This window comes from Phalacrocorax carbo, chromosome 11 (genome assembly GCF_963921805.1).
Source record: "Phalacrocorax carbo chromosome 11, bPhaCar2.1, whole genome shotgun sequence".
Classification (NCBI taxonomy): Eukaryota; Metazoa; Chordata; class Aves; order Suliformes; family Phalacrocoracidae; genus Phalacrocorax; species Phalacrocorax carbo.
The window spans coordinates 24,242,372-24,256,094 of record NC_087523.1 but is presented as its reverse complement, the minus strand read 5'-3'; the positions used below and the strand labels follow the sequence as shown (position 1 = coordinate 24,256,094).

Below are 13,723 nucleotides of genomic sequence, written 5' to 3'. Positions count from 1 at the left end.
GGGGCGGCCTGAGAGGTGCAGTAACCCGGGAGCACAGGGAAGGATGATGGAGGCTTTGGGCAGGGAGCGGGTACGCGGAGGCTGCTCTGCCCATCTCTGTCTTGTGCAGTCGAAGCCCCGCCAGAAAACAGTGCAGAGCCGTGTCTGTCTCGTGGCGGGAGCCCGGCCGGCACCCTGGCATCTCCCCCAGCCCAGCAGCACCAAGCAATTCTGTTCTCTTGCTTTGTCTTCCCTTGACTGTGGAAAAACACAACGCTCTCCTCTCCCTGCACCTCTGGGCTGTGCTGCCCGCAGGACGGAGGTGCAGCTGGGCGCTGGCGAGCACCCCGCAGCTGTGGGCAGCCCCCTCGCCTGGCTGGGCTCTCCCGTGGCGGCTCAGCCCCGCTGCCGCTACCCGCCCCGCGTCAGGGGCCCTCTGCTTCTCCCAGCCATGCTCTCCTCCAGTCATGAATCCTCCAGCATCTTCCCGTAACCCGCCTTGTGCAGCCCAGCATCGTTTGGGGTGCATGGTGCAGGCAGCCACAAACGCAGAGGGCCCAGCTGGGTTCGCACGCCGGGCATTTGAGGCAGCTGGGGTTGGGACCACTGAGGGTCTGTGAGATCTGTGTTGTTTCCCGGCGCCAGGGTGGTATTTTGGGAAGGGGGGGTCAGAGCAGGCACCCGGCTGTGTCCTCTGAAATGCCCTCTGTCCCGAGCAAGGTTTTGCAACCCAGCCTGTGTGCTTTTCAGCTCCCATCTTGCCCATCGCAGCACACTGTCCGCAGCTACTGCTCGAGCCCTTGGGCCAGGATGTGCCCGCACAAACCAGCGACAAGGGTCGGGTTCCAGTTGTTCACACCGACCTTAAACAGCGGTCGTCTTCATGAAAGGGCTGTGACTGTCGCTCAGCCGAGTATTTTTATACCTCCCTTCCTCTGAGCTTGTCTCTTTACATTACTGCCAGAAAAAAGATATCTACGGAAATATTAAAATAGCCAGAGGAAAGGAGGGGGCGGGTCACTCCCAATTTGCAGCTTTACTTCCAGGCCTCTCGACTGAATTATCCAGCAAATTGGGCTCCCAGGAAAACCTACCCGAGCTACCATCAGGCGTCAGAGCGCAGCGCGGATGAGCTGCATTACGGGGTGGCAGCTGGAAGCCCCCCGGCCTTGCCGTAGCCAGCGCCGCCGGCCGTTGGCAAGGGCTCCTGGCCCCGGCTTGCAGCCGCCCTCGCTGCGTGGCGTCGGCACGGGCATTGCTCCTCGCCGGGACTGGGTGTCCCCTGCCGAAGACGGGAGCCTGCAGGAGGGCACGGCTCGTTGTGCAGCGCAGCACCGTCCCCTGAGCCAGGCCAGGGGCCGCGCCGGGCACCAAAGCCTGGTTTTTAAGTTGTTTGCAGTTATTTAAGGTGTTTTGTTGCAGCTGCCGTATTCAGTTTGCTTTGTGCTAAGCTCGATGACTCCCTGTAGAAATCCTACCCGGTATCTATGTGCTCTTTACTGTAGCTTGCATGAAAACGCATAGCAACAAAAAACACTAGAATTCAGTTTGCTTCTTTGCAGAAACTTAGTGTTTTGTTTGCAAAAACGGGGATAGTCTGGGGGCTTCTAGGGGGAAATAACTGAAAAATAAGGTGGTCAGATGAAGTCTGTGCCTTGGAAGCGGGCGATGAGGGGGTGCCGGGGCGATCGCCCGGGTTTGGCCGAGCTGCTGCACAGCCTGCGTCGCGGTGCTGTCACGTCCCTGCCAGCCCCGAGCAGGAGCGCGGGCAGGGCTGTCCCAGCCGCGCACAGAGCGTGGGAGCGGAGCCCCCGCTGCAGGAGGGCACGGTTTGGCAGCAGATCTATCACCAGAGCTGCGTCAAGGGCCCTGGTGCGGCGGGCCCTGCACCGCCCGGGGTCACCTGGAGAGCCAGAGCTGGATGCAGCCCCATCGTTTCACACGTCTCTCCTGCAGCGATGTGAGCTGGGGCAGAGCACGGAGGATTTTTTCCTGTCTCGTGGAGAGGAGATCGCTGTCGCTGCTGCTCAGCAGCTGCTCTAGCTCGACTGCGCTGTTGATGTGGGTTCACATGCAGCTGATCATATATCAGGACTCCACTTGGCAGTTCCCGTTAGGGAAAAAATAGGGAATTGCAGATGGCGAAACCTCTTGGGGAAAAAAAAAACACAACCACCCACCGTTAAATTTGCAGAGCTGAGAGCACAGGGTTTAAAAAGCACCAGAATTAAATTGCATGTGCAACTTAATTTTACGCCTGCTATTCCTGCATTATGCAGCAGTCCTTAACGCGTGGCCCCACGCCCCGGTGGGCTCCCCACTGGCGCCAGCAGCGAGGGGCCGTGAGCTCCCCCGCGTCCCTGGCCAGGCTCCGTGCCCTCATCAGTCGCGCTTTGCCAGCAGCGCTCCTAAACCAGAGTATTGCAGAAATGTTTGGTGCACAACTTCCACCCCTGCTTTACCGTCCGTAGGGAAACCCGCCGCTCTCGCGGGACCCCACACGCAGCCCCTCCCCGGCAGCGCAGTGCCCGCGGGCTCCGCAGGCTCCTGCCGCCGCCCCCCTGGGGACGGGTGCCCTACGCCCCGCAGAGGGGTGAGGGGCCGGAGCAGCGGTTTCCCACAGTAGGTTTTCTTTTGCAGCAGCAGCCAGAAAGGGTGGGTCACCGGCCCTCAGCACCCCCGGGGATGCTCCTGCGCTTGTCAACAGAGGCACGGCCCGTGCCTGAAGCCTGAGACCACGTGGGGATGGACCAGGAGATCCTCACGGCTGGGCAAACTCGTTTAGCCACACAAAATAAATGGTGCTGTATAGAGTAGCCGAAGTCTGTCCTGAACCGAGAGCAGAGAAAGTGACTGGAAAATGCTGGAGCAGGGAGCAAAGAGGCTCCCCAGCACACTGGCTCCCTCCCCTCACCACCCCGAAACGGAGGGCTTTGTTTCCACCTTCTCAAAACGCAGCCTTCTGGCTTCTCCTTTCCACACCTGGTCTTAAAATGACCCTAAGTTATTACAGGAGAAAAAAAAGCATTGAGGTAAAAGGGATTGTGAATTCCTCCCACCCCACAAAAAGCTGAGCCTGGCTCAGAAGAGCCGCTCTGGCAGGACGGTGGGGGGTTCAGGGGCTGGGCATCAGCCTGGGCATGGCTGGCAGGGCCGCCCACCAGCAGCCCAAGCAGGGGAGGCACCAAATCCCCCAACCCTCCATACCAAAGAAGTCTGCAAGTATTTGTCTGCCCCCCCCCATCCACGCCTGCGTCCCTGCACGCACAAGACCTGGACTCAGCCAGCGAGGGCTGGTTTGCGTGGCACCAAAAACAGGAGCCTTCCAGAAGCATCCTTAGCACTCTCTGTTGCTTATGTTGCAGAGCTGGTGCCCCCCAAAGAGGCGGTGTTTATTGACACGAGGGAGGGCAGATGTTGCCCTGGCCTCGCGGGCCTTCAGGAGGGTTTTATCAAAGCCAGCAGGACAGGCAGTGCGTGTCAGTTAGGAAACAGTTTGGCTTTCTGCGTGCTGGTGATATTACAAAGGATTTGCAGTTGGGTTTCAAGCCAGCATTAGAGATCTGCAAAAGCCATCAAACGCCACTCTGTTAATTGCGGAGGAAGCCCCGGGGCGGGCGGGCGCCGGCTGGCCCGTGTGCTCACACCTCCCCTCCAGCCTCCGTGAGACACGGGCTGGACCCGGCGCCTTCGGTTCGCCTCCACCACCACGTGCACAGCCCAGACTGTCTTCTCTGAGAGGTGAGACCTTGTCTGGCAGTGGAGAAGCGCTGGAAAACCTCGGGCGTGCTTCCTCCAACACGTACTAGCAGCCTGCGTGCTACGGGGAGCAGTCTGTGTCGGCTGCTGACGGGGATTCGGGGGTGTGCTCGGTGCTGCAATGCCACTTCTGTGATTTGGTATCGTTATAGCAGCACTTAAGGGTCTGTTCTCCCTCCCCTGTGCTCGTATAACTCTCATTACTGCTGATAGAGTATGGATCTGTTCAGGAATTCAGGCTGCAAGCCCTGCGTAGGTTTGGTTTGCAGTGCATCTCGATGGCATCTTCAGTGCCATTTCCATTACCTGGAAACACTCCCCTGCTCCTGCCGCAGCATTTTACACCATAAACAGAGAGCAAAAGGGAGTCGCTCTGGTGGAGAATGAGGCATTTGAAGAGGGTAATGTGCAATAAGGAGACCCTCGACATTCCCCAGCCCTTCACTTCAGGATCCCTGCCAGGGTGACACAGCCCTGCCCGGCATGCCGTGCTGCCCGGCCTGGCTGCTCTCAGGTCGGCACCCTCCGGGAGCGGGGAGCTCTCCCTCCGGAGGTCCATCTCCTGTCCCTCTGCTTGGCCCGGGAAGGTGAGTGGTTCCCGGGCTGGGGAATGAGGCCACAGTGCAGGTGCCGCTCTCGTCCCTGCTCCATCTCGCTGGTGGTGCCCGGGGTGGTGGTCTCCTTGCAGGCATGGGCAGCAGTGACTTGCCTTCTCCTTCCAGCAGGGCTGGGGCGGCCGCTGCAGGCACCGGGGGCGCGGGAGCAGCCCAGGGACCGACGGCTGACGGATCAGCCCGTGGCAATAGGCGCACAAGGCACGTGGATGTGCCTCAGAGTCTTGCTGGGCATCTACAGTCTAGTGTCCTTGGCTGGTGGGGAACCTTTGGCTCGTGGAGGATGTCCAAACAGCCTGGGGCAGACATTTCCTGCCAGTTCTGCCTTCACGATGACAGTAACAAACAAATCCTAATCCTTGTGTCTTCTCCTAACAGGTCAGCCTTTTAAGCTGGACCCCAAGATGGCTCACAAGAAGTTGAAGATCTCCAATGATGGGCTGCAGATGGAGAAGGACGAGAGCTCCTTGAAGAAGAGCCACACACCGGAGAGGTTCAGCGGGACAGGGTGCTACGGCGCAGCAGGCAACGTCTTCATTGACAGCGGCTGCCACTACTGGGAGGTGGTGGTGGGATCCTCAACCTGGTAGGCAGCACTGCGGTCTTCCCTCCCTCTCCTAGAGGCCCTCATACTTCCCCAGAGATGTTGTGAGACCCACTAAGGTTGAAGGCCAGGGTTTTGGCAGAGCTGCTCATGGGCAGGTGGTCGAGACCCTAAATCTGGGTGGCTGTGGCTTTCGAGAGGTTTATGAGTTTCTCCGCTCTGCCAGAAGCTTTTGGGTCTGATCCAGGCAGGCTGCAAGGTGGAGCTTGTCTCTCCATTTCCCTCACCTGCTGAACTGTTAATGCCTGCCAGGGCTCAAATCTCACCCTGGAGCTTTAAATCTGCTCTTTTTCCCATGTGCAGTGCCCTCCCTTGGGCTGTCTCATGCAAGGTCCCACTTAGCTAGGCCAGACATGGTTATGAAGTCTGAGCTGGAAGGCTAAGCAGAGCGGGGCCACGGCCAAGCAGAGGAGGCAGGGATGTCTCCAGAGGAGGTTTGTAAAGGCCTGGCGAGACACTGAGGTGTCCTGTGAGGGCAGGCAGCTCAGGGGGAGCCTGCCCCATGCCTGCTTCACTCTATTTCACCCTGTATTCGTACCCCCATGTTGCAGGCTGGCAGGAGAAACCATCCCAAGCAGCAGGTCCCCCTACTCGTATCGACGTACGCCTCTGCCCTGTGATGGCAAAGGGGCTACTGGGGCAAAGCAGGGGCTGATGCTTCACTCACTGTTTGTTCTCCATCGCCTGGCGCTGCTGCCACGCGCCTCTGCCTCGGGAGAGGCCACCTTCGCTGCCACGAGCTGCTTCTCTCGAGGGAGGGCGAGTCTGTGTCTCCCTCCCATCGGCAGGAACGCTGAGCTTTGTCCCGGCCTCGGGCCACCCTGGCATCTGCTGAAGGCCACCAGGCGTGGTGGAGCACGGCGGCCCGGGATGCAGCGCCTCCTCCGCAGTGATTGCTCTCAGCTGAGGGTCTCTGGTCCAGGCTCCACAGGCGGATGCGGCGGGGGTGGGAGGGTGAGAGCGAAGCCTCCCTGTGCTCCGGGGCAGATGAAGGCAGCATTGCCCGGGACAGCAAGGATGAGGATTGCTTTAGTCCCGCTCCTCCCCAGCGCCCTTGTTAGAGCTGCTTGCACAGAAGCACTGCCCCCAGTACAGCTTCTCGCTCTCAGTTGCGGCAAGGAGCATCCTTGACCCCGTAGCACCTCCTCACTGCACCTCAGCAGGTGCCCCCAGCCCAGACTTGCCCTCAAGCTCAAGCCCCTGCCTGCAAAATGCACACAGGCAGCAGCAGAGGGGACGAATCAGGGATGCAACGTAGTGCACCCTTCGTTAAAAAGCCATTTCTGACTTCAGCAGCTTGGTTTGTCAGTTGTTTCTCAAGCAATGATTATATCTGGAGCTGTTTCTTAGAAAGGGATCTGTTCCAGGTGTTGTTTTGCTGATGACTGAATACTGCAAGACCTTCAGAGGAGGAAATAGCTTTCAAATATACAGCAGCTCCTTGGGCTCTGCAGAGGGGTGCGTTCGGGGCACGGCCGTGTGCTCGAAGGCAGCTAATTGAGTTGGCTGTGGCTGTGACTCAGAGCGAGCCCCAGGGCCCTGTGTCCTGGTGAGGCGCATAGCAAGGATGCTTTGGTTGCAGGCGGAGTGGGACCTGCAGCTCTCCGCAGCCTTCAGTGCCACCTCCCGGTCCCCCACGCCTCAGCCGCACCGACACCAGCGGCCCTTCCCCGCTTCACCCCACCCCGGCGTCGTTGCTGCCGGCAGGGCGATACTTTCCCAGGGGTTAATGGTGCCAGTGCTGTTCGTGTTCTGCCTCCTTCGTGGGGTGTAGCGAGGGATTCGGCTCGTCCTAGAAACCCACGTGCGTCTCCGGGAGCTCCAGCCGAGGAGGAGCTGGTGTTGGGGTGCTGCTGTAAAACACAGCTCCTCCGAGAGACCCGCAAGGGCCACGGAGCACACCAGCCCGGGCTGGGGAACGGATCACCGCCTGTTTTTGCCCTCCTCCCCCACCCTGCTCTCCCCAGCCGGTCGCTCTTGACCAAAGCTTGCTGGTTCTTCCAAGTGACCGCAGGGCTTTTGAGAACAGAGAGTGGCAGCAGTCAAACCCAAAGAGACGTGGTCCACACTCTCTTCATGCCCCCTAACTCATGGCCACCGGCTTCAGAGATGTGATGCTCTTCTCCCAGGGGCGTAGCCAGGAGGGAGGGTCTCGCAGTGGGCTGGCAGCTCCGCTCCGCAGTGGCGGGGGGAGAGGATCCAGAGCTCTTTGTCCTGGGGGTTTGGAGGAGAGGGGTGTCACTTCATGCCTTTCCCTGAACCCCGTGCTTGTGGCTGCTGCCGGAGGCAGAACACCGGAGCTGATGCTCGGGTGTTGTTAATGGAGAAAACTACTCTCCCTTGACCCAGAGAGCCGGCTCTGGTTTCTGGCTGTGCCCATCTCCAGTCTCTGCTGGGGAAGGGGGGCTCAAGAAGCAAGCACAGCAGCAGCCCCAGCTCAGAAACCGCTCCCAGTGTTCGCTCCCATCGGGCTCAGCCTCCCATCCACCCCCGGGATGAAAAATGCCCTCGCACAAAGCACGCTCAGAAGTGAAACAATTGGGGTTTATGATGAGAAAGCCCCTACCAGGCGGATCCCCAGAAAGCCTCTGCTGCTGGGCCGAGCCAGGAGGCATGACAGCAGCGTTATCAAGCTGCTGCGTTGTTAAAGCTGCTTGTGCAGCACAGTGGGGCTAAAATGGACGGTTCCTGCTGAACTGCTTCCTCTGCCTCTCGCCCCGCCTGGCAGCAGGAGGCTGTATGGGGAGGGAGCGATGCTTTTCCCCAGCCCAGCCTCTGCAAGCGGCTTTTCAGTTGCATAAAGCTGTTGCCGTGCTGCTTCCACAGTCAGGCAGACTTTTAAAGCACGGGGTGCCGGCAGCCGTCGGGGCTGGACTTTGTCCTGTGCCAAGGCTGAAGGTCGCTAAGCAAAGCTTCTCCGCTCTTGCAGGTACGCCATCGGCGTGGCTTACAAGTCAGCCCCCAAGAACGAGTGGATCGGGAAGAACTCCTCGTCTTGGGTCTTCTCCCGCTGCAACAACAACTTCGTGGTGAGGCACAACAACAAGGAGATGCTGGTGGAGGTCCACCCGCAGATGAAGCGCCTCGGCATCCTCCTGGATTACGACAACAATGCGCTCTCCTTCTATGACCCAGCCAACTCCCTCCACCTGCACACGTTCGAAGTCTCCTTCGTCCTACCGGTGTGTCCAACCTTCACCATCTGGAACAAATCCTTGATGATCCTCTCGGGTCTGCCCGCCCCAGACTTCATAGATTACCCAGAGCAGCAGGAGTGTAACTGCAGGCCCCAGGAGTCCCCGTACGTATCAGGGATGAAAGCCTGTCACTAGGCTGCCCCAGCCCTGCCCGTGCCCCGCGGTGGCACCAGCGATGCTGGCGGGTGCTGGCGCTCCGAGCCGGCCGCCGGGAGCCTGCCGGCAGCTGTGCCGGAGAGCCGCGAGCCGCCGTGACGCTCCAGCAGGCGAGCACCTTCCCACACGCAGCGCCGTGGTTTTTTAAGGGGAAGGAGGAAGAACCTCTAACCGTGGCTGAAAATAAACTCCTGTTGGCGAGCTCCGCTTGTGTGCGAGTGCGGCTTGTGCAACTCCTTGGTGGCGTGCTCCGATCTCTCCCGAAGCGGATTGTCACCTGGATGGCTTTGTCTTCTTTTGGGGGCTGGAAAGGCTGGGGCGGGTTTTCGGGTGCCCTTCTGAGACGCTGCCGCGGCCAGGGGGACGTCTCGCGCGTCCCCGCAAGGTGCAGGTTGGAACAGGAGGGATTGGCTTTCCAGAGCCCACTGGTAGCTTGTCCTGAGAGCCAGGTGGCACCTGAGCATCATTTTCTGGGGAGGACTTTCTGTTTGGCTGAAGTTTGGCAGCTTCTCTGGCGGGGTAGATAACTGCATGCACCCCTCGCGCTTGGTGAGCGCCGACGCTGGTTGTGTGGCGGATGGGCTGCCAGAGCGAGGGCAGCGCTCCCTGCGCCCCGCTGGCTTTGCAGTCCCACGGCGGAGGGCAGCCGGCCGCGGACCCCCAGCCCACCGTGTCTCCTCCTCCGGGAGCGCACCAGGAGTCAGGGAGGCCCCCACCCCTAAGCAGCAAGCCGAGGAGCTCTCGCCCCCGGCACAGGGGTTTGGCAGATGCTCCTTCCCGACGCAGGGTCCGGCCGGCTGTGCCCTGCCACGTGCGTCTCCGCGTAGACCTCTGTTAGTTTCATGTCTGGTGTCCCTGCAGAAAAAAACACGTCTCCCCATGCTGAGCAGATGGTCAAACCCTGCCCAAAGACCATCTCTGTGCTTTGTGACCCAAAATTTCAATTTACAGCCCCAAATCTTGGTTCTCGGTTTGCTCTCCACCATGGTGGTGTGAGCGTGGAGCCGTCCTGTTTGCTCTGTGGCAAAGGACTGAATCCGTCCCAGGGCCTCCGGCCCCGGGTTACTGGGAGCTCTTCAGCTGCCACCAGTGCTCCCAGTAGCCACAAACACCAAGTCCCCTGGCCAAGCTTCAGTTCCCACATTTGCTCAAAAGCCAGGAGGGGCTGGGCCGGTCCCTGCGTCGCAGGGAGCGAACACGCAACGCGGGCGCCTGCAGCAGGGTCCTGGCACCGTCCGGGCAGGCGGCGCGGCGCGGCGGGGATGCCCGGGGTGGGGGGCTCCGGCAGCACGCTGGCCCGAGGCGAGCTGGTGCTTGAGCTTCGGTCCGTGGTGTTTGAAAACTCCTTTTTCTCCTCTGGATGTGGTGCTGTCAGATGCCTTGGTGGCATCGCACAGGGACCGTCAGGCCGAGACCTCCTAGCCGGCCTTTTCCTGTCTTATTTTGGACCTTGCTGATAGGGAACTACCTCAGAGCCCAGCCTTGGAGGGGTAGGTGGCCGGTTCAGACAGGGTGACAGCACTTCGGCGCTTGTCTCACAGGGCTGCAGGAGAGGCTGGCTGATCCCGCTGGAGCCAGTTGGCCCCGTCCAAAGGTGGGTGCTCCCCGCCAGTGACCCAGCCTGGGGGACCCTTGTTAAGTCCGGCGGGGGCAGCTGCCAGGCGATAGCTTTGTCCAGGCAGAGTGTGTATAAAAAGAGCCTGTTTCTCAGCACAGCACCCCTCCGCTTTACCTGGCTGACATTGTTGGTGGCTGGCTGGCTGCCGCTGCGGGAAGGGAGCACACGTCGCCTGCAGGGAAGGGTTCTGCCGCCTGCGCTGCCAAGCCGAGGGCGATTTTGCCTCTGATCCAGGCTGCTTTCCCCCGGTGCTTGGCAGGGGCTCGTGGCGGGCGCTGCGTCCCTCCCGAGCAGACAGAGCGGTTTTATTTGCTTCTTCTGGCCCCAGCATGCAAGAGCATCGGGTGGGGATGCAGTACGGTCACATCTGCCATTCCCCACAGCTAAGCACACGAACACAATTAATTTTAAGAGGATACGTTGCCATTTTCAGTGGGATTTTTTTTTTTTTTGAAAGCCACATGGGGCTGTCATTAAAGTCTTTTCCCTGTGTGCCGGTCCCGTCTGGGGCTGCTCATAATGTGTCAACCTCAAACAGAGGCCAAGCACTGGAGGTGGATTTTAGCATTCGCAACGCAGGTGCCAAGCTTTCCGCCGGCACCGGCACCGCTTTGACTGGCTTATTGCTAGAGGACTCAGAGCACACGAGCCATTAATGTGACATTTGCACCTGATGAAATTGCACTAATCGCGGTGGGATCCCCCTACCCCGCCGCACACGTCTCGTACCCCGGGCCAGGCAGGCGGACGAAGCGGGGAGCTCACGTGGCTGGTGCCCAGGGCACCCCGCACCCCGAGCGGGCGGTTCTGGGGATGGGAGCCCTTTCCGAGTCACCCGCGTTCCCCTCTCCTGGTTTTGGAAACGCAAAACCCACCTGAGTGTTACTGGGAGGATGGGAGAATCTGCCCCATCCCTGGTCCCTGCTCTGTGAGTGATGCCCCCAGCCCATGAGCGAGAGACCCCATTGGTTAAAACTGCCTGGTGTATGACGATGACACAGCAGTAGTTTCATCCAACCCGAGCCCCTGCAGGCTCCGCAACCCTGGGTTATGAATGAACACGTTTCCCACGGCCCCTGGCGGGGGGGCAGGACACGGGTGGAGGGGCCATGGTGGGGCCGGGGCTCCCCACGGGGCTGGGTGCTGCCGCTGGCCCCCGCTCCTGGTGACTCCGCTGTATAGACTTGCGACGTGGTGAACTGGTTGCCGTGCGGCCCGTCAGGCTCTCCTCTTCCATATGTAACATAATTGTCTTGGTTTTGTTTTGGGGGAGGGTTGTTCTTCCTGTTATGTTTTTTCCCTTTTTTTGTTGGTTTCTTTTTTTGCAAATTCTTTGTTAATGTGTATATATATATATATATATAAAAATATAATATAATATATATACGTTACTGGATATGTCTGTGTGTGGCGGAGCTTGTGCAGTCTGTGACGTCCCTGGTCCTGGGATGATCTCTTTGGCCATCACAGTTGGTGTTCTCCAACCCTCTGACAAAATGCAGACCACAAACCTCAGGGTTACCGAGTCACAGGTGTAGCAATAAATCGGCAGCACGGAAGAGGCGGCCTTTACATACCAGACCCCAGGCTGGCGCTGAGAAGCCAGCCCAGCTGAGCCGTGGCTGGCAAGGCCCCTGAGAGCGCAGCAGGCTCCGTGGGGCAGCTCAGCAGGAGATGGGAGGGTTTGCTCGCCGGGGGGACGCTACGTGTCATGTTCATGCAGGGGGGCTTGCCAAACGTGGCTGTGCATCCACAGAAGCGGGGCCATATGTGATACCATCCAACAACAGCATTTCTTGACCTGGACTGCAACTCAGACTTAAGAGCTGGGGTGGGGTGGCAGGTCATACGAGATGCTGCAGCCCCATCCACATAAATATTCTGCACCCTGCTGCCAGCCCCAGAGGATGTCACGCAAAGGCACATTGTGGAGGTCGTCAGGACATCAAGTGCTCCAGCCTTCCCTTTCCCAAGGCTTTAATGGCCACAGGGACTGCTGGAAAGCTCTGAGTCCCAGCCAGATACTCCTGGAGCCTTGTTTCTGCTGCCCTTGAGCCCAGGTCCCGCACACCCCCCCCCGCCCACAAATGCCTCAAGAGCTGTGGGAGGGCAGGGATGGAGGCTGACCTCATCCTTCACTGTGGTGCTGCACTGGGCTCATGGTGGGGCTGCACGCTGGCCGTGGCGTCTCCCCTCCGCGGAGGAGCCCCTGCCCCAGCACAGCGGGACTGACAGCCAGCTCATCGCCCGCGGCGCATACCGGTTTCCCGTGCCTCTGTCGCAGGAGGGCCGCGCCAGCCTTCCCCGTGTCCCCCTGCCCCAGCACAGCCCCTCAAGCCGCCTGCCAAAGCCCCAGAGCTCGGCCCCGGCTGTAAACGCACCCTCCCCATCCCGGTCGCTGGAGGTGAGGCTCTGCCAGCGTGCAGGGCGGTATTTGGGTAAAACGAGCTGTGGCCGTGGGCCAAGGGAGCCGATCCTGCTGCCCCTGCCCCAGAGAGCTGCTTCGAGAGGCAGGAGTTCAGCCAGCCCCAGCAAGGCGAAGCGTGAGCGGGACCCTCTGCTCAGCGCCCAGCTCTGGGCTCCGAGCGGCACTGAGCCCCTGCCCCGACCCCCTGTGGGTCCCTGGGAGAAGGCAGGGCTGGGCTGGCCAACCAGGAGCACGACCCGTGCTGCCCCATCCTCCCCCCGCTGAGACAAAGCCGGACTTTGTGCAGGGGCTGTGCAGGCTGAGATGGGCCCACAGGGCACAAATCTCCCCCCGACTGCCTGAGAAGGGGCACTGGCCGAGGGGGGGGAGCCCAGGACCTGCCTCACCCAGGGGAAGCAGAGACACACAAGCCCATCGAAGACAGAGCCCATCTTTGTTGAGCATAAGTGCCTAAAATATTTATTAAGTGGAAAACATATGGTGCAAACCAACACTGTAGATTAAATATTTCTTAGCTTATTCCTTTGCTCTAGGCTTTTTCCCAATAAACATTAACCACCAACACATGGAAACTGGCCTCAACACTGAGTAGCTGCTTTCATTATGGGACAAGCCTGTGGCATTTTCATTATCTCAGACCTCTGCTCTCCCGGCGTGGTGTTGCTGACAAACACAACTCTAACGAGCCACTCGCTGGGGCCTGACATTACTGCTCCTGCTTCTTCCGTGCAGCATCATCAGCCTGAAGACCCCGCTAATCCAGAGCCCCACAGCAAGCTCTCGCTGCAGCCCCAAGGGGTCACAGCCGACATTTCCAGACCTGACATTCCCTGACCCAGAGCTGGCAGGTGAGACAGCCCCAGGCCATCTGCAGCTTGCCAGGTGGTTGTCCCAACCCCATCCCCTTCATCCATCCTCTTGCCGCTCTGCGCCAGCCAGCCTGTGCTGCTGCGTGTCCCATGACAGAAGGTGGTGGTGGGATCTCGGTAGGGATATGCAGGTGCTCCTGAGCGCCAGCTACTTGTCAAAGCAAAGTCACACTCTGAAAATAACACTTGGCCCTTGGTGGACACCCTGACACCTGGACTTGAATTCAGGTACCTCCAACTAGTGCCTTCCTGCAGAGCTGCAGCAGGGTCTGAGGGCTTCACGGCAGAGCAGGTATAAAGGTTCACACCCCAGATCTCATTGCTGCAATCCAGCTCTCGGTTTTGGAGCAAATACCCCAAAGCCTGCCCATGTGATGCTAAGTCAGTCAACGAGGCTGCTAATTGCATGCCCCTTCTCTGTTCAGGGCAGAAGCTGAGGGCTAGAGTTCCTCTCTGCATGGCAGCGTGTGTCTGAAACACCAAGAGAAGGGCTCAGCTG

At 59.7% G+C, this 13,723-nt stretch overlaps 1 protein-coding gene across 1 annotated transcript in view; it reads left to right on the top strand.

Moving 5' to 3' along the window:
- The window catches only part of MID2 (midline 2), a 115,730-nt gene extending 104,407 nt beyond the window's left edge, over positions 1 to 11,323 (top strand). Inside the window, exons 9-10 of the mRNA XM_064463537.1 lie at positions 4,731 to 4,938; positions 7,886 to 11,323. Of these exons, the coding sequence (XP_064319607.1) occupies positions 4,731 to 4,938; positions 7,886 to 8,288 (611 nt within the window). The 3' untranslated portion in view covers positions 8,289 to 11,323. The remainder of the gene's footprint in view (positions 1 to 4,730; positions 4,939 to 7,885) is intronic.
- The last annotated feature ends 2,400 nt before the right edge of the window (positions 11,324 to 13,723 follow it).